General features: G+C 32.8%; 2 protein-coding genes across 4 annotated transcripts in view; both read left to right on the top strand.

Moving 5' to 3' along the window:
- The first annotated feature begins 1197 nt into the window (after positions 1–1197).
- On the top strand, positions 1198–4096 carry LOC148629499 (testis expressed protein 56-like). The gene is made up of 4 exons (XM_088552466.1): positions 1198–1371; positions 2574–2670; positions 3037–3160; positions 3578–4096. The coding sequence occupies exons 1-4, from the start codon at positions 1267–1269 to the stop codon at positions 3927–3929; spliced, it is 678 nt and encodes a 225-aa protein (XP_088408592.1). The 5' UTR covers positions 1198–1266; the 3' UTR covers positions 3930–4096.
- Positions 4097–4211: 115 nt separating this feature from the next.
- The window catches only part of LOC148629500 (uncharacterized), a 52865-nt gene continuing 30629 nt past the window's right edge, over positions 4212–26447 (top strand). Inside the window, exons 1-13 of one of the 3 annotated variants that reach the window (XM_088552413.1) lie at positions 4212–4544; positions 7648–7674; positions 8266–8325; positions 13090–13343; positions 18516–18681; positions 19769–19888; positions 20100–20209; positions 20947–21085; positions 21622–21730; positions 22423–22566; positions 24870–25026; positions 25886–25949; positions 26148–26235. In XM_088552413.1, the coding sequence (XP_088408539.1) occupies positions 4527–4544; positions 7648–7674; positions 8266–8325; positions 13090–13343; positions 18516–18681; positions 19769–19888; positions 20100–20209; positions 20947–21085; positions 21622–21730; positions 22423–22566; positions 24870–25026; positions 25886–25949; positions 26148–26235 (1456 nt within the window). In that variant the 5' untranslated portion in view covers positions 4212–4526. Of the gene's footprint in view, positions 4545–5873; positions 6134–7647; positions 7675–8265; positions 8326–13089; positions 13344–18515; positions 18682–19768; positions 19889–20099; positions 20210–20946; positions 21086–21621; positions 21731–22422; positions 22567–24869; positions 25027–25885; positions 25950–26147; positions 26236–26447 lie in introns of those variants that run through there. The other 2 variants (XM_088552423.1, XM_088552429.1) reach the window with 2 other exon arrangements.

Raw genomic sequence — 26447 nt, forward strand, 5'->3', positions numbered from 1 at the left:
TACAACCCCACCTTTAGCACCTGCGCAATTTTCTTTCACTGTCGCTTTGAGACAAAACACTCATTTCAAAATGTTTATGCCATGATTTAAAGGCTGAGATGTTATCTAATTGAAATCAATTATATAAATACACACATTTAATACATGCGATGACATAAATATACAAATTTAATCCAACTTCCGTACATGTGATGTTAAACGGAACAGCCGTTATTTTGGCTACACCTAGGGAAATTTTGTCACAAAAATTACCAGATCTGTCATATTAGAAAAGAAATAATTCGTGGAGTGGGTAGATTTGTACTCATTTTAACATGGGCATGGCATTTATATTGGATTATTTAACACCAAGCGACAGCAAGGTGTTAAATGAGAATAAAAATGCTAAGCCCATATTAAAATGAGTACAAATCTACCCCCTCCATGAATTATTTCTTAAAGGCATATACAAACAAACCCTCATCCCTCATCCCTCCTCCACTAAGTTAATACACCACTTTTATTTGGAATGTCCAAGTTTTATTACAAACCCAAAATATATAAAAATCAAGTTTAAACTTAAAATTTATGATATGGTAAATGTTTTGGAAGATTCTTACTGGATACTCCTATCCCTACCTGATTTATATGTGACAAAGTTCATTGCTAAATTCATAAAGTGAGAGGTTTCAGATACACAATATGCATATTGTTACCCCTATCTCAATCTAAACCAATGGCAAAAGAGTAATCAAGGAAACCATGATTGTAGCGGAAATAAAAATAACATTAAATAACCAAAATAATAGGTACAAAGTTACAAAAGTAAATGAGCAACTCAGTCCACTATAAACTTTATAATTTTTTTGTAAACCTACATTGAAATAGTTACTTTAACCAAGAAATAGTCAATTACAAAGAATAGTCATAATTTTTACCAAAAAGCTTACATTGCGCACTTATGGCTATGGCTAAGCACGTTTAAAATGTGTCCTCGTCAGTCCGCCTTTCCTAATTTTTTTCTGGCTTACTGTACTAAATACTTGGTGCAGTATTAAGTACACAAACCGATTCAGTCGTTGTACCAACACATTGCACTGCAGAGCTACTAGCCACTGTAATGATAATAATACCTACCAGACTACTATTAGCAAAAGTTACAAACCTAACGTCCTTACAATGTTACTAGGGGCTACATGACGTCAAAGTCATCTCTACGCATCGATTATGCCCATTACAAAGGGGAGGCCAATGGCAACTTGGGATGGCTTGTTTTGAACAGCCGCTATGTTGTACGGGTGTACCAAGAAAATAAACGCTACTGTCGCCTTACCTACCGTTCCAGTGGTTGTGCCTCACGTCGGCAAACGGTTAAAAAAACATTCGTCAGAGGTATGTGACAGACAATGCTTTTGAACTCTTTATTCTACTATTGCCCATACTCAGTTCAAATCCCGACTCTGAAGCATTTTATATCGTAGTTATCCTAAAAGGATGGAACGCCTTGGTACAAATACGTAGCACTTGGTAGAGATTCCGCAGTGCTGAAGATGAAAGGTAAGCTGGATGATACAGAATGAAAAGTCATCGTGTTTGTCGTATAGTTTGTTCACGAGTTTTCCTTTTCCATCGATCTCTGTGAGTAGGTCTATACACGAGACTGACTTCATAATGTCTCTATCTCAAGTTCTTGGTGTTTAAGATCAAAGATTCGGATCGAGGATTGTTTACATATGTAAAGACAAAACCATCTATATAGCGGAAACTGGGATCAAAGGATGTGGCTAAACGATATTCCTACCTTTGGATAAAATCAGCTATCAAGTCAGCCTCATAAGAGTGAACGAATATGTCGGCGAATAGCGGAGCACAATTAATTTGTTCTCATTGGAATGCCGATCGTCTGTTGAAAAGCACGTCCATCACACTGAATAAATATGGCCTCGATAAAAACTTCCAACATTTTGACATTTTCTTTGGTATGTTTAGAAGATGATAACTAACTATGCGCATGGAGCTCATATGCTGTGCCAGAGCTTACCGAAACTAGGCGGACTTTTTATAATGTCCTAGACTATGTATAATTATGCTTCTGGAACAGGTTTAAGTTAATGCAAGATTATCACTACACAAGTTTTATGATCGTGAACCGTTTCGTTGTATCTATCTGCACCATGAAAACCACTGTGTCGTAGTTTTTCCTCTCCTCTTTCGTCTACCTCGGAAATAAAATTTTATGAGCACTCGGGGAGTGTTTCTAGAAAAGTAGATGATATTTGCTATGGTGCACCTGGTTCATGCTTCCACTGTTCAGTTGGGTCCGGGTTGCTTGTTTGTACGCGTTATATTTGGGTTATTTCAAGTTATTGTCCCTGTCTAATCCTTATCCTCGGATTAAATTATTTTGATTATCGTTCGAATAATGGTTCCCTTGCACATGTTAACATTACCACAAGTCAAAATTATTTCCCTTTTCAGCAACCAAAATATATTATATTACAATTATACAATTATATTTCATTTTTTTTTACATTTAACAATCAGAGGTTCAGAGGCTACTCACAATATGAGTTGCAAATGATTTTATCTTACAGTCTTCAGAAACATGGAAGGTATATAAACGTCTACTCGACCCAAAAAAGGATGTTTGCAGAGTAGGGGATAAGCATACGAAGAAAGGATGCCGTCTCGGTATGTGTGTGATTTATGTAATCTTACTTTACCACAAAATATTTCGTCTACATGTGTGTATATTTTAACCTATATTATTTAACTTGGCCGCTAAATCTTAATGTTTTTCTTTCGATGTTTCAAATTTTGATATTGTTCTCTAATAATTCCAGAATACCCTTTATTAAAATAGTATTAGTAAATTTCATATGAGATTTTATTATATTCTTACTACTTAGATTTGTCTTCGATCTGGATTGCGTTCCTTTACCCGTAAATGAAACAAATTTTAATATAGCACGGAAGAATTAAGGTAATCTAATAAAATTGATAAAACTTGATTCAAGCATAATTTAATTTTACTTTTGAGAAAATCCTTTATTCTAGACTTGCCGACAGTTGATTTCCTAGAAAAGGAGAACTTGAAGTGTACATGCTTTGATAATGTTTTGGAAGCTGTCCATGGTGTCAGTGCTATTACCTCTAAGCCTAACCATCAACCTCCGAGAAGGTAGATTTAGCTGAATAATAGGGATAGAAGGACTCGTTCATGAAACATCCTCTCTATAAAGGAATCAGATCAAAATATAAAGAAAATATGTATGGTGAATATGTCAAAGAGACAGCAACCCCACCGTGATGAAAAAGTTGAAGGAAACTTTAGATTTTTTTTTTCGCGGGATTTAAGTTAATTGTGTTTTGTTGAAACCTCGAAGCTTTGAATCTTTTATATGTTACAAATTTACATGTAAATTCTTTTTCTAAAAGACGACATCCTGATGGCATCAACAATGTTGTGATTTATTGTGTGATTTGTGCATGCAGTGTCTCTTTTCCTGTTAAACTCTCAGCTATAACCATTGTAATTATTGCTATACCCTGCATACTTTAACTATGCAGCGTAAGTGGAACTATGATATTTTTTCAGTTGGCTGAAAGAAACCAACGACCTGTTCAAAGACAACCAACGGATACAGTTTCCACTATCAACAGTAGTGGTTAGATGGCAACTGAAGAAAAATCTACCCGGCTATGATATCCAAGCTCTGTACAGAATTCTATCCAAGTTCGGTGCAGTTAGGTCCATACGAATGACAAGTCCAAACAGCGCTATAGTAACTTTTGAGGATCTTTTGGTTGCGTGTATGGTAGTTAACTCACAAGCGACAGGGGAGCCGCACAATTACCTTCATTCTCGATTTTGGCACAAGACTATGGAGAACAAAGCTGTATATACCACTCACAAGGGCGCCAAAGTGAGAAGGATCCCATGTTTATAGAATCGGATTAACGTAATATATTGAGGGAAAGGGTGGAAGGTCGCTTTTTGTCAACATTTTGAAATTTATGGCACTGTCTGAAACAAGTTCTGAATACATGTTATCTGTAGTTGTAAAATTAAATGTTCGTGTACTGGTATTAAATTAAAGCTGCTTCCATACTTTAACTGGACAAATTTGTTTAAATTCACTTCTATTTAATGAATTTGTTTTGGATATTAATGAATTTAGTGATAACTTGTAAGCATTTATGTGAAGCATAGAAAAAATATTATAGTTAACATGTACATTTTGACTACATTTCTCTAGAATTTTTCCACAACCAGAATATTTTATCCACGATAAACTTTTGCTTTATCGGCCACCGGCATAGGCAACTATGGTCACGGAATATTTTTTTTGCGATGTTTTAAGACATAGCCTAGATTGGACGGTTAATACATACAAGGTCAATTTGACAAGATAACACGATCGATTAACTAAAATTTCGATTTTGTACCAGTAATTTAAATACTTTGTTGGAACGGTTATCTTTCTTTATACTCTTAGTAGTTGATTGCTTATTGTAATAGGACACATGATACCGACATTTTCGATATGCCAGGATATAATATGGTAAGAATTTATCATTTAACTTTTTATAATCAAAACTTCAAAAGCTTTTAGTAGATTAACGCAGGAGATACGAAAAATATTAACACTATAAGTAAAGGTCAAACAGGACGTTGTTCTTTTTAATATTAACAAACATTATATTTTTTAAAAGGGTTATTTCGTTGTTATATTCGACCAAAATATTTGTTGATAAATACATGTGACCTTCTTGTACCTTCAAAAGTGTGGTTGCAAGCATTTGATATTACATTTACAGTTAATTCGTTGTTATGTACAGTTTTAACATGCCCACAATAACACTGAAAAGCACTGAAAGGTATCGCGATTTTTTGGCGAAGCTTCCATTACCTTTTCCTATTTCACGATTTTGTTCTCAAAATTTGGGTAAACATAAAGCTTGCTTTAGTCTTCATTGAAAATCTTGCAAAGCAAATTTTTCGTCGTTCCCACTGCCTAGATGAGCTGTCCCGTACTACCATACACCGTGTACTACGTTACAGCCCTAGATTAAACCTACTACTACCTTTCTAAGCATGTATTATCCTACCTGTATCAATTTGATCCGACGGAGCAGTGTAGCGAACAGAATTGTCACTTTCTGAGACGTTGTATATATACATATATATTGAAAGGTCTGGAAATTTCCCAACGATGTTAGAACTGTCAAATTTGCGAAGCAAATTTTTGGTCGTTCCCTCCGCAGAACTCGTACTCGTACCGCTGTGACGTCTATGGCACACCGCCTACACAAAGTCCATCGCCTTAGACCACTCGGCCAGCTAGGCTATATTGAAATACAGCTTTCGCTGGTCGGGCCATTCCTCCTCGTAGGATTAATCTAGGGCTGTAACTTAGTACATGATGTATGGTAGTACGGGACAGCTCATCTGGGTGTTATTGTGTAGGATATATATAGTAAATATCCATGCATTTTAATAGGACAAATCTATGAGTCTTTTGTGAGTGTCATGAAAGTGACCAACCAAATTAAAACTGAAAGGTAGACAAAAAAAATTAGAAAAAAAACTCGGCTTGCATACAACACTAAAAGATTTTTTTTTGGCGTATGAGAACAAAAAGAGTTGTTTAGAACGTATTGAAACTGGCGAGTAATCATTTTGATTTTGCTGTTGTTTTATGAAAACTAATATAAAGTTTCTACATATAACGCAGTGACATTACGTGCTAAATATCTAATCACACTTGGGCAGTGGTAGATACAAAATAATAGATATCTCTGTAGTTAGATTCTTATACATTGGGTGGTATCCACTGTAAGATACCGTACCCATCTTTATACACTAAAGTTCAATTTCGTTTAATCTATCCCATAAGTCACTTTATCTTTAAAGCTGCGCATTTTCCCTTACGAAATTTACGAATATTAAGGAACTGATATATTAAAAAAGAACTCTCGCAGTATTTTTCTTATAATGTGTTTATTTAGGATGCGATTGTAAATTTCAAAATGAATCCTAATGGTTCGAGTTAAGCAAAAAGAAAAAAAGAAAAAAGGAGAGAAAACACTAATTAATATACTCGAACAAGTCCACAAGATCTAAGTTTTATATAGGATGTCGGAAAAACAGGTACGTGATTGCTTTAATTTCTTTGCAATTGAGCGTGGTTGTGCATTCTGTTAGAATACTAGCAAACATTTATGAATACACGTATGAAATCATAATTATATACCGTCCGGACTTTGGTGACATTTGCTATTTTAATGGAGTCAGAGTTGCTCAGTTATGCTTTTGTTACTTTGTATGTATGATTTTAGTTACTTTATTTTGTTTGTTGTGTATGTCTGTTTTCCATGTCTTGTCGTTGTCTCTGGATTACATTCTGACCTATAACCTTGGTTCCCTTGGTTATTCTTGCTTCAATTGAAAAAAAAGCAGCCTTTCATCAAATTCCCTCTCTACCGTTAACTTGGCGCAGAGGAAAAGGACGGAGCCAGGATTTCTGGCTAGGGAATCAAAAATTAAGAGAATCAAAGGGCAAGTTAGTCGAAGCAAGATGAATTTTCGGAGCAGAATTTGTGAAAAATCAAGATTTCACGCCAAAAAAGTGTTCCCCTATTTTACGCCGGATTCTCCCCTATGAACGCGCCCCTGAAAGATGTCATTTTTGTCGCAAGTGCATGATTTGTGGCACAATTGCATGACCTTTTCTCTCGCAATTTTAATGTTCATTTGCGGGAAGTAGAGGGCCACAAAGGTATAGACATCCTGCCCGATCGTGTAGATCGAATGCCAAACGTCGTACCGGTATACTAAATTCGCAAATTTGTATATTCTGTTACTTGTGTTTCTTACTTGGCAGTTTAAGATGTTCAAAACACACAGTAAATCTCACACGGGTATTGGTATGAGTAGATTTGTAACCCCATGCACTTTAGAATTTTATGTACAAACATACCACAGATGTCAGGATTGTTATCAAACCTATTTCCACTGAGCAAATAGATCAATTCGTCTGGGGCGGATCTAAACACTTCGAAAAGGAAAAATAGAGGGGATGTTAGGACATTTTATGCTATTTTTGTAAATTTTACAAAATTTCCATTAAAAAGGGATATACCAACCCCCTGCACCCCTTCTGGATCCGCCACTGATTCGTGTCTGCGTGGCATTGTTATTTTTTTGCCCGAAAGTCGACAATCGCTCTTAACTACTGATTAAATTTGAGATGGATGATACTTTCGAAAACAAATAAACAAACAAGAGAGACAATACATTAGACTCCTCCCAGATTTAATCAGTATTGGTTGATGTAGACATTCTAGATTATCTATCCGGTCACTCGGTCGGCAATGTCTTTAAAAGTAAATCGAGAGAATTTATTAGATTTAACATATTTTATTGTCCAGAAAACGAAAGGATTGGATTAAAGTTTTAACACGTTATCAATGTCCTCTCCATATAACACAAAATACATGTATAATCAACATTAATGGTGAGTTTATGATGATACCAGATGACCGTAACTATATTGTATAAAAAACATTAATAAAGGGTCATATAAAACCGTTGAAAATGATCTAATAAAATGAAAAAGTAACATCCTCAAATTTTTTTTTTGCTTTTTTTTCTTTATTTTTCAGCGATTTGAGCTATTTTCAACCTCAGAGGTAAGCTATACTTTTAGAGTCGTGTTACATCTGCACGTGCATTTTTAAGTAATAGTTCTTAGTGATATGTTACTAAAATACAACAAATAGAGAGTAGATTTTGGCATTTAATAAGTCATTACGCAGACTTACATACAGTTGTTTTCAATGTGTATGATTTTAGTTACTTTATGTTCTTTGTTGCGTATTCTTTTTTTTCATGTCTGGTCTTTGTCCCTGGCATTGCATTCTTTTGATTACCGCTATAAGCTTGGTTACCTTGATTACTCTTGAATAATCAATAGTTTTTTGACACGTTACATGTGTCTTTTTTAAATGGAGATGGTGGAAGCCGGTGTGCCTCTTCAGATAAATCTTGAAAAAAGTGTCTGTTTACACAATATATATATAAAACCACTTGATATGAATAAGAAAATCAACCAATAGTTAGAATTTCTATTCACGTATGTACCCCCTCACCTACACATATTTAGAATGATTCGTAGTAGAATTCTGTATACAAATATTGTAATTTTTTACTCAGGAGCATACATCGAAAACGGAAATCTTGAGTGGTACGCATTGTAAGTTTATTTTTTGTTGTTGTTGTAGTCGCCGGAAGAGGAAAAACGCACACGCAAATCCAACAACAGGCTAAAATTCGGATTAGGGGTGAGTAACTAACCGAGCACTTGTCTTCAAAGATGAGATTTGTAGGCAATACACACGAACCAAGATATTTAATAACTGTACTAAGTGTAATGTCCAATCTTGAAAATGTGCATACATGCAAAGATTTATATATAATTATATATTTAACTCCTTGATACATGTATGTATTTCACAAATTGACGGAATCAAATAGGAATAAAGTTGTGATGATATATTTTTGCATATTTCATATTGGGAATATTTTGTTAAACATTTTGTTAATGTTATGAAATCAATTGAATAAATCAAAGTTCACTTAAAGATTATATCTTCTAAGGATTAGAATTGAAAAGTAGTCAAAATGATGTTTACAAATTAATAAGAAAGGAACTGGATAATACTTAATATCTAGATCCGTTAAGCAACTCAAAAAGATTTTATGAAGACGTCGATTAAGGAATAAGATTTATAAATGGGATGCAGAGACGGAGATAATTCGGTATATAAAAAGGTGTTGCAGCCAGTTTAATCACTTCTGGTTTGCAATAAAATATATATCGGATTCTCTTCGCTCTCATTTACAGAGTGAGCTAGTTCTATCCAAAGCCTTTTCGGCAGTTTTGTTTATGCTTCAAGTCCAAAAATAAGCATAACAAATTTATGTATTGCATATTGCTAAGTATTATTTGTTACGCTACTAAAACCCTTTTTTTTAAATTTGGAAGATACAACGATAAATAATATTTTACGCTGACAAAACATATTTGATAAGGGACAGTGACCAAAATGACCCTGTTTGTATTTAAATCTCTATAACATTCATTCTATCTTTCTTATCGAAATAAAAATAATGATAATATATTTACTTGTACTGTCCAGGTACACGTTCATATAACAACTGCGTTGTATCTTAAACTGATTTATTGAAAAACATAATTCAGAAAGTAGGACTCGCAGAAATAAGAGCCCTAATAGTTGATACAAAAAAAAACACACAAACAAAAACAAAACAAAAACAAAATAAAACAAGCACATATAGTCTCGAGACCCTAGATCTTGGAAAATTACAATACCATGATTTTTTATGCTACCGATGGCAGTTTACCGGTAATGAGATCCAATTGTTGAGGCCCCAAAAATCCTGCAATTTTCTTAATTAGCAGGCGCCCCGGAAGCGAAAAACTTTGTCATTCCGGGACTTGCCTTCCGACACCGTTGTCAAGTTAGTTTTATGACTTCCGGTTATAGTATAACCCCTGTACGCTCACCTGTAGGAAGAACGGTACTATTTATTTTCCATAGGCGACAATAATGAAACTTTTGAAAAAAAAAATCACCCTTTAATACAATGACGGAGCGAGCTATAAAGTGACTTTTTTTTCAGTAATATCGTCATTTTCCTAACTAAAACTGTGATCAAAGTCATAGCATAACCATCTCGATTCTTCGGTATTTTAAGCAGATGATGTTTGGGGTCAAAGTTTCCCCCTTTCTCTGCGACTGGCATATAAATTTAAAAAAATCATAATATTTATATAAAATGGGTTTCAAAAAATATAATGCAATTTTTTTAGAAGTATAATAATGTTAGAGCCTGTAATTAATATAACATTTCGGGTATCATCACGATGTCATGTTAACTTTTAACTTCTATACTCACAGCTGTCAAAGGGGGTTTGCAGTCCTACCACAACACTTGTTACTCCCGTAGTGGTATTAATTCAGCGTGGATCCTGAAAAATTCGAAAGTTCTTTTGGAGACAATCAGTTCAAGACTATTATCAGAATATGATTTTTCAACACTGTATACTTCTATTCCACATACTCAATTAAAATCCCGACTCAAAAACATTATACAGCATTGTTTTTTTTTAAAAAAAAAGGTACACCTAGATACAAATATACAGTACTTGGTAGAAATTCCTGTTACTTTGTAAGAAATAATTCCAAACCATCTTCCAAATATACAGAAGAAGATGTTTACAAAATGCTGGAATTTTTAATCGACAACATATTTGTCCAGTGTGGTGAAATTAATTCTTAATTCGTTTTCCATTTCTTCAAAAGCTTCCAAACTAGAGTAATTCGAATTTTCAGGTGGTACATACACACATCCGAATAGAGTTCACATTTACTACAAACAGCTGACTTTACTAAGATTGCATTCTTTTGATTACCGCTATAACCTTGGTTTCCTTGATTTGTATGTCCAATCACTGTGTCCAGACGTACTTAAGTAGGGTACACAAAAGGCCAACATAAAATAATGAGAAATAGCACCGTTCTACCTATATAAAGCAAGTGTTTTGCGAATTTTAGACACAAGTACGGACGGAATACTTAAATTCAATATGAATAGTTACAGCTAGTTGAAAAGGACCAGTTCCAATTTCAATACAAATCTTGGTAGCTACGGAGTAGTTTAAATAGGTCTCTAGGTAGAAATATGCCATACATTATACCATTATTATGTTCTACTTAACTACTTCAGAACACCTGTGTGACCTTTTGGACACTGCCTTATCAGTTTGAATAGTTGTCAATTATAATGACCTTAACCTCTCTATCATGCCACCCACCACTGTGTTTAGGTAGCTTGTACCCTATATACAAATGATTTACTTGTTCCTGATTGGGTAATACTGTTCAATTTAGACCAAGCCTATATCTTTAGTTTCAATTACTTAATTGAACTGAATGCTGAAACTTCTTCTAGAAAGAATTTAATGCTTATACATTGTTAAACTGAGATTATTTCTAGCTGAAGTAGTTTTAAGAGCTTAAAGTTATGGTGCATTCATTACACTTTTGCAAAATGGCCACGTTTTCAGTTTGCAATATAAATGTGTGCACCAGTCCTTTTAACAACCTTCTTAATATTAAACAGTTCACAAAAAAATGTTTAAGAAATGTTGTAAAGTGATTGTAAATACTAGAATAATTTTATTTTTTTTGGTTTACAGTGACTGTTTTATGTAAGATGCCCTAAAATATAAACTTGAAAATGTACCATAATAGAAAATTTAACAAAGATTTAAATGGCCTCAGTGAGCTGTATTTACTTGACATTTTAGGGGTTAAACTCATCATAATTGACTGCTATTCTAACTTAAAAGGCAGTGTCCAAAATATCATACAGGTGTTCTGTGGCATTAAAGTAGAAGCATTGATATAATGTAGGACATATTTCTACCTAGAGAGCTATGTTTCCTTGTATTACAATGCAAGGTCGTAGTCAGGGGGTTCGATTGGTTGGAAAAAAAAACACCAAAACAACCAAAACAAAAAAAAACCACTTTGATTTACATTTTAGCCTGTAATCAAAGAGAAATCATACCAAATAACCAAGTAAAATTGCTTACCATTGATCAGTTCACACCCTCATTCATAATTCAAGGCTACGGCCATGCAATGGTAGAAAATTATGGTCTTCACCACAGGCATGAGATTTTTTTTTGTTTTGACAAGAAATGAAGTAATTCATTATTATTATGATTTAAGCAAAAAATGCAGATAAGACTTGAGAAAATTCTGCTTTAACACAAGCACTTAGACAGGAGATTGCTGATTTTTTTATGAAGTATCTGGTCCTGTCAAAGATGGGCAATGTAACATCTTTGCATTACAAAACCATATTTCACTAGACTTGTTTTTGTGAGATATCCTTCATCAAGGCCTCACCTTTTTTCCTGGCAAAGAAAGTCCAAACAACATCATAAAGACTAAAAAGAGCACATAGTTTTAACTATCTTTCAAGAATATTGCATCTCAATGTCTTTTAAAATAAATTGCAAAGAAGTTTTTTAATTTTGAGGCTTTGTCCCATTTTCCCTGGACATGCTGGGACTCTGAAGTGTTTCCTAGACTTTGCTGAAAATTGCCTTACAATTAAAATACCAGTAACCAGGCCACTGGATTACACTGTCAACAGTGAATTACAGAAAAAAAAAATACATCTTTGACTCTCCAAAATATGCTGAGACTTTATATTTTGTACATTTTTTACATTTCCTAGCAATTATGGTTATTCACTTACCAAATGAAAACACTTTCAAACTGAAAACTTAACTGCTTGAGAAAAATGGTCTTCACTTTTGTAAAAACTTGTTTGAAGTAGTCCAACTGACACAAGTGAATGCAGATTTTGTAAGGATGATAGCAGGTATTCATACACTTAACCATGAACCCTTGGGTTAAAGCAAATGAAAGAAAAAAACTTTACCTCTCATACTATAGCAGTCTTCCTAATAACTGTCCGTCCAATGGCCCTGACTTCTAAATTTTTTTTCTAGACTTGCATTATTAAAAGAGGTCGGTAGGAATTACAGAAAACATTTCAGTCCTGCAGATATGTCAAGTCTTTTGGTGGAAAAATGATTGACACTTTGTCAGCAAATTTCGGGAAGTCTGTAATAGGATCACAAAACTATGATGGAAAAAATAAGAATTTGTGTAGAACAATATAAAATGTTTTTTACCAAGATAATGTTTACTCATTAATTATTAATTTTAATGGGATAAGGTTGAAGTTCTTTGGTAAAGGTATCAATTACATAGATAAATTTACCTCATTTTCTATTAATAAAAGGGGATAAAAAGAGGAAAAATAAAACATGATTTTTCCAGATAAGTTTTCCAGGCTATATAGAGCCAAACAATAAAAATAATAAAAATAAATTGCTTTTCAAAATTTATTCAGTGGTTATAATGGGATAATATATTCTTTACAGAGCAACACTCATGACAGCAGTGATGACAATTAAGTATTGATTGCTTTCCTTTCAGGTTGCAGTGTTGATAATTTTAGCATTAGCTACAGCTCTAGCTGTAGTAGTTAGTAAAAGTAATACAGATGACAACAATTCAAAAGGTAGCGAAGAACAAGATCAAAAGACAACCCCAACTGGTACCACTGTACCATCAACAACAGACTCATCACATACAACTAAACCTAAACCTGTGTTAACAACAACAGACCCTGGTCAGGAATGGATACAGGAACCTTGTCAATCTCAGGAATCACTCAAATGTCCATGGAAGTAAGTGACTGTTATGTGAAAGCTGTTCCATGTTTACATGTATTTTAAAAAAAAATGTAGGTTTAATCCTACAAAGGTATCAATGTTGCTTAATGAAGTCAAAATTCCATAGTTGTTTAGACTTTGATTATCTATATTTGATAGATTCCTTTGTTTTTTTTTCAATAGAAGATGAAGATTGTGATCTCCCTTTTTCAACTGGATACATAAACTTCATAAGTGTCCATAGTATTAATACTGGGTCAGCCAAGTGTATCCCTTTCTAAGTCGCTTACAAGCATCTTAACAACTGTGAAATTTTTTTTTATGAAACTTGCTACATATCAGATGTGGAATTAAGCAGATATGCATTTTGAAAAATTATAGAGAGATTCTTATATCTAGACCTCTTTTTTTCTTGTAATAAAGTTGTTTTAAACTGAAGATTTTCCCAGTTTTTATTCATGTACTTCTATTACACAATTAAAACAAAAAGAAAACAGAAATTTTTTATTTAGTGCTTCCCTTTTTACAATGGTAAGGAAACACAGGTATACATACCTTGTTAAAGGCTAAGACAAATCTTACTCTGTGCAGTAATATAATTCTGAATTCAGCTACTAACATACTGATATGGATTCATTACTTGTTGAACTTTTTGATAGACAACATACTTGTCCAGTAAACAGTTGATAAGCATTCACAATTGGAACCAATTGTATATACACGTACCTCTGTTATTCTTTTTTGACACTCTTATGAGGCAGACTTCAGCCAAAATTTACTCACAGAAGACAAAAGGAATTCATGTTTTCCCCAATCTTTAAAATGCAGTTTCAATTTCTGTTGTGTTGATAATGTTTATCAACTTAATGAAATAATGAAATTCTACATTTGAAATGTGAACTCTGAGACAAACATTACAACTTTAATTTACCCGTTGTCAACTACCCTTTCCATTGTGGTAAAATTCAAGCTACATAAGTATATGGAGTAGTTGTCTCTCAACTCTAACAGTTTTTAAGAAATTGCAACCATTGGCAGTACAATGATTTTTTAAGTAAGGCTAAGCTGCTGACACAAAAGCTACAAGAATATGTTGCCTTGCCTATAGATTAAAATCATCATTCCAAAAGTTCATCTAGTGTCACCATGATGTAATTGACAAATATATCATTCAATTCTAATATGATAAAAAACCTATAACTGTCATATATAATCTTCTGTACCAACAGACTTGATCCTCAACAAGCCATTTTGCAAATGTCTTGCAAGAAATGAACTGCTCAACCTTCAGAACGCCTTGCCACAAAAATTCAGAAATACTTAAGTCTGAGAATATTCTTAACTTCCACAGATAAGTCAAATCAAAGTCTTTGAAATTGATGACATCACGAACAGTTAAGAATTTTCTCAGATACAAGAAATTTTTCAAGGTCCTGAGTTCACTTCCTGTTTTGTTTTTTTTGTTCCGTTTTCAATTTTGTGTTGTTTGACATGTTTTTGTACATAGTCGTTTTCTCGACATTGTTTGTACCTTGGGCATATTGGTACTTCTTTATTGTACTTATTTGGTCAGGACTGATTATTTTGGTAAATTAGTAGAGGATATATCAACTGTAAGATTTATTGTTAGTGTATATAAAAAAACTTTAGTTATTAGTTATTCAGTAGGTTAATCACCTTTAGACAGGATCTTTATGTTATTTCCTGATATATAAGGAAGGTTTATATGGATTTACATAGTTTTCACTTATTCAAATTTTAAGAAATGGACCTTTTCATAGCTATAAGTTAGAATTAACAGGAAAATTTAGGTTTCTGTCAATTGAAAGCCTAATGTTTTTTTTGCATGTTTATGATCAATTATAATGTGCAAACACATATAAATTAAAATAGCAGCATACATTGACTGTTTTACAGTTGGAGTATGTGTAGTATACATGAATGGTTTATAACTCAGAAACCTGAACAGTAAATAATGTTAATCCTGCACACTGTAAACCATGTATTATATATTAATTAGAATATATAGTTAGGAAGTTTATCTTAAATAGTTTGTTTGGTATTGTATATAGAGTCGTCACTTGAGTGTCTTGGTCTTGTTTGCTCAGTTAGATACCTTAACAACAGATCGTATTTCAGTTTGCTACTCAATCTGATAAAGAATATAAAATATATGACACATACATTTTATGGTAGTCTGTTGGTATTGTTCAAGTATTGGCTAAGTGTTTGTTCAATTAAATTTTACCCAGATTACTGTCAACTTTTAGGTCTGATAAATGAGTGTCAAGTTTGATTTTTATGATTTTTCAATGTCAAAGACAAGTACATATGTTTATATTATCTGGTTACAGATCAATTTGTACAAGAAAAAATTAGCATGCGAGACAACCCTTACCTATTTTTTTTTTCAATAAACTGGGCAGGTCATGCATGTTTTGATAACAGTTTTATAGAACATGTCACAATAGACAATAGACTATAGACAATATTTATTAGCACAAACACATTTACATTAAATGGTTATGGCATAATGCAATACGAAACATAGTGCAAATAAAAGTAATATGACATGTTAATACGAACAATAATTTGATCAAGGTGCAACAGTGCTATACTGTTTAATAAATTTATGTATTTATTCTGATTTCAAAAAATTCTTTCATAAATTTTGTAATTAGTTTGATTACATTGAATAGGCGACTGTTTAATAGGGAAACTAATTCTTTCATTGTAAAAAATAAATTAGAGACAAGATTATCAACTTTATTTAGATTTTCTATTAATTTGTTTCTTTGTAGGTTATAGTGGGAACATATTGAGAAAAAGTGGTGTTCATCTTCAATATCACCATGTATGATATACACAAAGGGAAAGATAAAAAAAAATCAGAAAATGTTTAACAGAATAACTAAGCATTGATATGCTTTGATATAAAAATGTGTTAATTCCTGGTGTTAGAAAAAATTTAAATTTCTTAAATTTAATGGTAAATAATAAAAAAAAAAGTTTTACTGCTAAATTTTGTACTATGATAGACAGGTATTTACTGTAAGCTAACTGAAATACTGGTTAGTGCAAAAAATAAAATATGGCCTATAATTATTCAATTTTACAACCAAAAAAGGAAATATTTAGAATGATATGTGATAAGGGTATTTGTTTTGTGCACTTTTACTACATGTACTATATAATCAAAATTGAATTAAACCTGAATGAAATACTGGGTGAAGGTGAAAACGTAGCTTGTAATTATGTAATGTTGCAATACCTGTAGGAATAGGTTTTCTCCCATTATAGAATAATCTGTGATAAGGAAAATAGTTTTCAAGCACTTTAACTACATGTACTCCCTAATTGGAAACACAATTCATGCACATTGTTAAAATCAGTTAAGTACACTGGATAAATACTGTTGAATGATAAATACAATCATATAAAAATCCCTGTTTAAGTGAATGTACTTAGTCCCTCAACTTTCCATTAATTTTACATTATCCCTACTTAGACAAAGTTAGTGTAACATATTAACAGACAATATGTCTGTCTTTCTGTCTGTTTATTTATACTCAGGTTGACAAGTTAGGGTTGTACAATTTTGGTGTAAATTTAATTACCATTCAGATGTCCCTTTCACAAGATCAAAGTATTGTAATATCATAACTTATGATTAATTTTTTGTTAAAAGGGCTGGGAGGAGTTATAGGCCTTTTAACTTATTGTCATTTGCCTCGACACATAAACTCATGATTCTTCCTAATTTCGTCTTACTACTAAGCCAGCAAGTAAAGTTCATTTACGAAAATTGTGAAGTTCAAAAGCTATTTGTTTTGATTAAAATATTTGTACAGACATATAAGTAGAGTTTTTAACTTTGTTACTTTATTAAATGACAAAAAGATTAGTCTGAAATAAACTTGATTACATGGCTTAAACAAATTATATATGAGATTACGATTAGAGGACCTATAACGTGTGAATCTGAACCTGTATGGCAACTATCTCTACTCATCCAAAAAACATTGTGAAGAAACTTTTTTCTTTAAAGTGCAAGAAAAATCTCCCAATTTGATACTAGGCCTCCAGAAGCAGATTATGAATTGACACCTTCATGACCTAACTGTACTAAATTCTGGAAATATAATTCATAGTGTTATTTACAGCTGGCTTTCTCCTTGTGTCAAAGTCTTTTCTTGGTGTATTTATATCAGAAAAGACAAACCTTATATAACTAAATCAGAATTTTTTTTTTGAGAAATTGCCAAGCAAATGACCGCAGCTTTTTTTTACAGATACACTCTCAGAATGGGGGGTTCACAGTGGTGATCAATCATTTTGTAGTTGGTGGGTATCCAGCTACTGTTGTCCCTCTTCAACCAAATTCAGCAAGCTTTTTTCGCTGCTTTGCGCAATCCTTGTACTGCTGTTCTCCTACGTTGCCCAGTCACTCCTAGTACAGAAAAACTGTGCAGTAAAGCCTTTACATCCAATCTCCACTTGGAAGTTCCATGTTTGCCAACCTTTGTTGCTACATTCTGGCAAGATTCATAAACTTTGTCTCTTTCCTTCATTTGCTTCACAACATCTTCCCATGGAACCGTCAATTCGATGACTATGATATCCTTAGTCCTCGTCAACCAAAGAAACATGTCTGTCAGAGGTATTTTTAATCACCTGATCAACTAAATGTAGTTAATTCACTCTGATTCCACTGAACAGAATGTTGTAACACTTGTTGTTATGATCATGTAGTCAAATGCTATACTTCAATTTTGATATCTAAAGAGCTATAATTTTTGGTTACTGAATAGATGAGATCATAACCTACAGGGTGTAGGAGTTTGTATCCTGTGGTAAAACCAGCTAAAGCACCATGCTACTTTTCTTTAACATTGGAGTCAATATTTTCACGACATACAATTTTGTGGCTAAATAAAATTATAAATGTAAACAATAAAACTGAATACCTTTTTTTGTTGCTTTAGATGGCAAAAAATACATGGCTGGTATGAATAATTTCCGAAATAAAAAAGTTTTATCTGTGTGGAAACAAGATTATTTTTACTTCTATTTTCTGTCCATTGACTTCAATTTAAATGAAAAGTAGCAAGGTGTGTTCAGTTGCATATGCTTGTACACACTGACCTATCTAGACATTGTGAAAAACCTGCTGTTTATGTGTTCTAGATCCAACCCAGTAGTACTGGTATCTTTGGATGGTTTCCGTGCTGACTATTTAAAAAGGAATCTGACACCAACATTACAGAGGCTAGCTTCATGTGGAGTTCATACTCCTTACATGAGAGCTATGTACCCTACACTGACATTCCCAAACCATTACACTATAGTAACTGTAAGTTAAACTATATAGGCTAGAAACCACTAATTCCACTTCCCATAGGCTTCTATGCTAATTTCACAATATTCAATGGCTTCTCTGGACTTTGGTAGTGTATTCCTCTCATGGCAAAGTTTACAAGATCTTCAAGTAGTTTAAAGCTATTCCAAGAATCTTTTCATTTTGCCATGGCTTCAACTTAAGGCTAGAAACCACTAATTCCACTTCCCATAGGCTTCTATGCTAATTTCACAATATTCAATGGCTTCTCTGGACTCTACCTTAACTTTAACCTGCAGAGGACTATATATCAGCATGATTCTACATATGTCAGCTCACAATCCTCAGAATGGCATGTGGGGTTAACAGACTTGCAGTGCAGCACTGGTAACCAGAAGTGAAGGGTCTATAAATAGCATGGGAAATCCCAGTGTTTTCACATGATAGGGGTATATTTAGAAATCATTATGGAGATTAGGCTTCACATCACAAGAAGCAAAATGCACCTATAAAATGTACAGAAATGTTTTTCCTTTCAGAAACTGTTTAAATTTTTTAAATAAGATGAGAACTTTTTTCACAGCACTATGAGGAACAGGGGTAATTTCTGCGTAGGACTATTTTTGCGTACGTTCCGAATGCTCATTGGTTGAATTGGTGGTCTGTAACCTATATATACTAATTAGAATTGTTACTTACACAGATGGAAATTTGAATGAAAAATTTAAGGAAATATAGAACCTAAATAATCAGTACTTTTCAAAAATTTTACCAAATGCCAAGTATTCTGTGGTCATGTTAAATATTCAATTTGATTACACAAAAAAAAAATGAAAATAATACGCTTGAAAAATTTCAAAAAAATGATATAAAAGCTATTTCTACACAAATAGTTTTGCACTAAATCACAGATAGAATTGAATTTAACCAGGCAGAGACAATTTAAAATGAAAATGCTAAAAATATTTGAAAAATAGTATATTAACCATATAACTGAGATTGTTGCTGGCACAGTTACCTTTTTTAACAGTTTTTAATGATCAAGTGCAGCATCATTTGTAAATTAATTTGTATGTTATACTAATGGAGACATTTCTTTCAGGGTCTGTATCCAGAATCTCATGGCATTGTAGATAACAACATGTATGATTCTGTAATGAATAAAAGTTTTTCTATTGGTGGATCTGAGACTTCTGATCCTAGATGGTGGGGAGGGGAACCAGTAAGTTTATTGGCAGACTTACTTATTTTTTTCTTCATAAATACAAAATGATTTAATATAAATTTCCGTGTATAGAAAGTGAACAGAAAATTAAAAAAAAAAATATTGCCAGGAAAGCATTTCATATATTGGAGATAACTCAGATTACTATCATTATCTTTGGATATTATCACCAGGAATTTCAACAAATACTTTTTAATGCCCTTTGTAGCTATGGGTTACTGCAAAGAGACAGGGGAAGAAAACAGCAACATATTTCTGGGTTGGATCTGATGTCAACATATCTGGTGTTCTACCCGATATATACTACCATTATGATGGGTAATTGTATAAAATTGCTTTTTTCCAGATTACATTTTGATAATTAAAAAAATATTTCCAGATGTTAAGGATTATAAAGTTAGTCTGATTAACCTGATAAATTGATACTTGATATATCTTTTTCTTAGAAGTTTTCTGATGAGTTGATTAATCAAGACCTTAAATAGAATGGAAAGGTTGTGCTACTGGATACTTAGGTTACTGTTTTTGTTAACCAATTAATGAACAATGGAAAAAAAGAGACATTGTAATATGCAACAAATGCATCAGCATATAACCTTGATAATGAATATGTTCAGAGATAACCTAAATGTCTCCAACAAGTGTAAACACACCTTTAAGTAAGCTTTGAAAGTGCAGCTTTGATATCATCTTTTTACCAAGATTTGCAAATTACACACTTATACAGCAGTGAAGTTATTATATTATAGTGTAAAATTCTAACAAAATGATGATTAAAAACTGTCTGCTATTCAGAACAAAGTCTTGTATTATTTTTCAACTAGTTTAAGTGGTCAAATTTTATTAAACAAACTTCATGTAATATCATACTGAATGTAGATATGTCATTAGGGTACAATTCTATATCTCAATCATTGTGGCTATGCATTGAATTGTATATAACTTTGTACCATTATTTTTATCTGTGGCAGTTGTTTTGTATTTAATTCTGTTCTGTTCTGTTTGGATAAAATTTGAAATAACTGTTTTTTGTAAGAATCACAAATCTTTTTCAGATCTGTAACTAATGAAGAACGTATTGATACAGTTCTAGACTGGTTGAGTTGGTCAGATAAACATAGACCAGATCTAATTACTGTCTACTTTAGTGAACCAGACCATACTGGGCATGGACATGGGCCAGACAGTCCTGAGGTAATTTTATTGGCAAAAAAGTCATAACATATACTGGGCATGACCATTGACCAGTCAATCCTGAAATAATATTATAGGGAAAGAATCAATATTCACACTGGCACAGTCAGTCCTGAGGGGATTTTCTTGGCAAAGAAGTCATAACACATACTGGGCATAGCCATGAACCAGTCAGTCCTGAGTTGGTTTTCTTGGTAAAAAAGTCATAATGCATACTGGGGATAGCCATGAACCAGTCAGTTTTGAGGTAATATCATTGGCAAAGAAGTCATTACATATACTGGGGATAGCCATGAACCAGTCAGTCCTGAGGTAATGGTATATGAATCATTTGGTATTATTATAAGAGCTCTCCTCATTGGTTGTGGTGTGTTAGCATTCCTAAGGCAAATTAAAAGTTGATTGTCATCTCAAAAGTCTTTGGGAAAATCTTGTTTTAAAATAAGTTCTTGTTATGCAATTTAATTTTCATCTGGAATATTCATTTAGAAAGGTTTCATAAAATCAACCACAATAATATATTATATTTATATAAGGTTGATGCTATGCTTGGTACAATGGATAAAGTTATTGACAGACTGATGAATGGACTTTACAGAAGACAGATCCATAACTGTGTCAACTTAGTTATTCTTGCTGATCATGGTGAGATTTTATCAGTAAAATGTATTTGAAGCCAACTCTGACTATAAAGGAAACATTTTGGAACAAATCACCAGTCATACTCAATCCTCTCCCTGTGCACATGGAACTTATTGTGTCCCTATATACTGTAGAAGAACTATTGTATACGAACTTTCATAGTTTGGTCAAATTACAATTTAAAATTCTTGATGACATGTTTTTATTGAGAAAGATGACTTTTCTGCTGTTATAAAATCAATTAAATTAAAAATTGTGGACTAGAAAAATTTAGACAAACCACAAAAACTGCTTTTTTTTTTATAAATTGTGCCAAGAAAAAACCCCCCCAAAAAACAATCAAATATGCTTCTTTAGAAAGTATTGCACAGATGCTTATTTCAATTTTGACATGGTAGTTAAAAATATGTTTAATTTTGTGTAATATGAAGACAGTTTGGGCATATGTTGACCATTTTGCAGTTGTTATTTATTGAAGTACATCTCATATGGATTTGCCAGTCTCTTTTCAGCCCATCTTCCTAATAAGTAATTACTTTATTGGATGGTTTGTGGCCAAGACCCAAATGTTTTTGTAGCTACTTCTTTCTTAATTGATGAAGTTTTTGATCTGCACACAACCCTTTTTTTCAATCATGCTCAGGACTTATCTGTTGGAAGAAAATTCAGAATTAACAGTACTTCTATCTTTATAGGAATGGAGTCTACATCGTGTGACAGGAGAGTTTACCTTAATACCTACATGAACACTAAAAATGCATTGATTTTTGATGGTGTAATAGGAAGAATTCATAGACAGTTTCATGAAGAACATAAAGTAGTGAAAAGCAATGATAATAGTAAGTCAATTAATTTAAACCTTAAAGTCATCCATGATTAAATGTTTAGGTCACTGTGTTTCTGTTTAATTGTCCTCCACAGTAAATCAACAGAGGGACTTAGTAATGGTTCATGCCCCTGTAATCCAATTTCATCTGAAATCTTTGTCATAATGAAATGATTTTTCAAAATTGCCATTTCTTGTGAATAACAGGTATTAAATTTGTCAATAGATTCTGAAAATTGTGATTTAGTGTGTATCATAGGAAGCAATATATATAATATGTATTGTTGCTATAAACCAAGCCAGTTTTGTCCATTTAAATTTTCCAGAATGTTATGACATGTGTAGACTACATCACCATTTCGATGATATAAATTTAGTAAGAATTTTAATGTAGGTAACTTCAAATCTTATAACTGGGGAAGGAGACATTAGGTTGTGTTTGATTTGCAACATTGGCAACTTATCCTGATGTGACAAAAATAATCCAGGATATTTCAATAAATGGATACATGTATCAATTTTCTCAGTTTTCTAGATAGTTCATTACTGTATGTAAGTGTGAATTTGTGAATTTCATTATGGCATCTCATTTTTCAACTGAAGCATTTTCAATTTTTTACAGTATGCTTTATAGGGAATTTGAATTTATGGTTAAACACATCATGAAAAATATGGTAGTTCTTTAATAGCTATACAAAGATTTTTTATACATGATTTTTGTCCCCCACCTTTTGCAAAAGTGGAGGAGTATAGAATTTGGCTTTCTGTCGGTCCTTCAGTCCTTCCATCTACTCGTAATTGAATTATGGAGAGTAACTTTTGAACACCTGAATAAAATTTAATCAAACTTGGACAGTGTAAGGCTTGTGAGGTAAGGAAGACACATATTAGTTTTGACTTCAGGAGGTCGAAGTTCAAAGTCACAGACTTAACAAAACAAAATTTTGTAGCTGAAAATTGGTTTCCAGAGCGTAACTTTTGAACGTCTTTAAACTTTGACTGTTCAAGGATTATGAGGTAAGGAAGACACAAATTGATTTTGAGGGCAGTAAGTCAAAGGTCATGGTCAACAAAATAACTTAACAAAATAAAATATATGAACCGAAAATTTCAGGGCATAACTATTGAATGCCTTCATGGAATTTCACCAAACCTGGGCAGTTAAAGGCTTATGAGGTAAGGAAGACACCTTAAAATTTTGCAGTCAGTAGGTCAAATGTCAAGGTCACACAGACTTAACAAAATAAAATTTTGGGCCCAAAAGTGGTTTCTGTAGCATAACTATTGAATGTCTTTATGGAATTACACCAAACCTGGGCAGTTAAAGGCTTATGAAGTAAGAAAGATGACACCAATTGATTTTGAGGGCAATAGGTCAAAGGTCAAGGTGACACAGACTAAACAAAATAAAATTTTGGAACTGAAATTTGGTTTCCAGGGCATAACTATTGAATGTTTTCATGGAATGTCATTAAACCTGGGCAGTTAAAGGCTTATGAGATTAGGAAGACACTTACAGATTTTACAGTCAGTAGGTCAAAGGTCATGATCACACAAACTAAACAAAATAATATTTTGGACCGAAAAGTGGTTTCTGAGGCATAACTATTGAATGCCTTTTTGGAATTTCAACAAACCTGGGCAGTTAAAGGCTTATGAAGTAAGAGGGACACCAATTGATTTTGAGGGCAGTAGGTTAAAGGTCTTAAAGGTCAAGGTCACACAACCTAAACAAAATAATATTTTGGGCCGATAATGATTTCTGAGGCATAACTATTGAATGGCTTTTTGGAATTTCAACAAACCTGGGCAGTTAAAGGCTCATGAAGTAAGAGGGACACCAATTGGCTTTGAGGGCAGTAGGTTAAAGGTCTTAAAGGTCAAGGTCATACAGACTTAACAGAATAAAATTTTGGGGCCAAAAATTGGTTTCCAGGGCATAAGTATTAAATGCCATCATGGAATTTCATCAAACTTGGGCAGTTAAAGGATCACGAGTAAAAAAAGACACAGATTGATTTTGAGGTCATTAGGTTAAAGGTTAAGGTCACTTAGACTTAACATCATCTTTGATTGTGCCTTTCACTATATATTCCATGAAATTTTACTTTTGTTGCAAGGCAGGGGACCTGGAGCACTTCTCTTGTTCTCTTTTAGATGTAAAAGCCATTGCTGTATTATTCCTGTTTCAACCACATGTAACATTTTCAGCATTTAATTTTCAAAAATTACTCAATTACTTGCCAAAACTTTTCTTTTAAAGTAATTCTAACACGTGGACATTGTGTCCTTTTTCATTCTTTCAATTTTATTCAGTCCAGTCTCAAGAGGAAATAGAGAGATTGTTACGATGTAAGAGTGGCCATGTCCAAATGTTTAACAGAACAACCATGCCAGTTAGGCACCATTACGTCAACAACAGAAGGATAGGTGATATTGTACTGGATATGCAGAGAAGATGGACTGTAGCTAAGTTTGTATTTTAATTGTTGAAGCTAATAGATCTGGGCAGAGGGTTATAATCATTTTAAAATGGGCATTTTAGTTGGTTTTATCAAATTAAAAGAGCATACTTTTGTTAACAATGTTTATGCCTTAAAATTTGTAATTCAAAATATTTCTTGGTTTTTAAGAGTAGTTTAGTGTAGATAAATCTATATACAGGATTTGAAGATAATCAGAAAGTTGTTGGCAGATTCTTCCCATTTTCATCTGTAAGAAAGAGGGGCAAATCAATAAGGCACTGTATTCCTGTATTTTAGACTCATTAGGTCTCTGGTATTATAGGAAAAATATGCTTGAAAGACAGCTCTGATACCATGATTTATAGACTGTATCTTAAAAAAAACAGGACACAGTCTAGTTTTCATATGAACCATAAATTAAAACTGAAATATATTCTGATGAACAAAATGATCAGATTTGCCATGTATTATATTGTTTCCATAGTCCCATTAATTCTTTGTTATATAGTACGTTTTGTTTGTATGTGTATTGAGAGTAAACTTTTCATCATGACCCAGTTGCAAGAATAATAGTAAATTTAGACTTCCATCCAAAACTCAGTTATAGCTGCCTGTTTACAGCCAACTAAGGATAACTAACCCTTAAATGAGCAAATTCATACAACTTGTTTTCAGTTTAAACAATCTATTTGAATTTTAATCAGACATATGTACTTGGAACTTTTAACTGAAAAATAAAGCTAATGAAAATGACATTTTTTCTCTAAACAATAGAAAATACTTAAAACAAGGAAATGATAAGAGAAAAACAATGACCAGATACTTTGTATATTCATTAATGACTTGCTTGAGTTTTTTTTATTATAGGAGTAGCAAGACTTACTGTTTGAAAGGAAACCATGGCTTTGATAACATTTACAAAAGTATGCAGGTATGGACATGTTTTCTGATGATAGAACTTATACTCATATTAAACAAATATCAGGGTTCTTGATGTGAGAATGTGGCACTGATTCCTTCATCCTCTAGAGAGGATATTTACTGGCACTGTATTAATTTCTATTGAAAATTTTATTAATTTGCAAAACATATATTGTTGTGCTGTTTTTTAATTTACATATACTTACAGGCATTGTTCCTTGCTCATGGACCAGATTTTAAACAAGGAATTGGTATTGAGCCCTTTGAGAACATTGAACTGTATAATATGCTGTGTGGTAAGTTTGTTTCTGTGATATCACATAATTACATACTGTAAACTACCAAATTTTCTTGGCCCCTCGTATATTCACAATTTCTGTTTTCAATCTATTTTTGCACAGTTCTGAATTTCAAATGTAGATTGATTGCAGAAACTGTCACATAAAATTTTACTGATTACAATATTATTTTCTTGGTAACCATTTCCGATATTGACTTATATTTTGTT

This window comes from Perna viridis, chromosome 1 (genome assembly GCF_037379345.1).
Source record: "Perna viridis isolate PV_CMFRI_1.1 ecotype Kerala chromosome 1, ASM3737934v1, whole genome shotgun sequence".
Lineage (NCBI taxonomy): Eukaryota > Metazoa > Mollusca > Bivalvia > Mytilida > Mytilidae > Perna > Perna viridis.

What these genes read in the sequence shown, in the direction of transcription:
- LOC148629499 (XM_088552466.1), top strand. Translation starts at nt 1,267, where the DNA reads ATGTTGTACGGGTGTACCAAGAAAATAAACGCTACTGTCGCCTTACCT. An exon ending in GAAGAAAGGATGCCGTCTCG is followed by an intron (nt 2,671 to 3,036) that starts GTATGTGTGTGA and finishes CCTTTATTCTAG; the next exon opens with ACTTGCCGACAGTTGATTTC. An exon ending in AACCATCAACCTCCGAGAAG is followed by an intron (nt 3,161 to 3,577) that starts GTAGATTTAGCT and finishes ATATTTTTTCAG; the next exon opens with TTGGCTGAAAGAAACCAACG.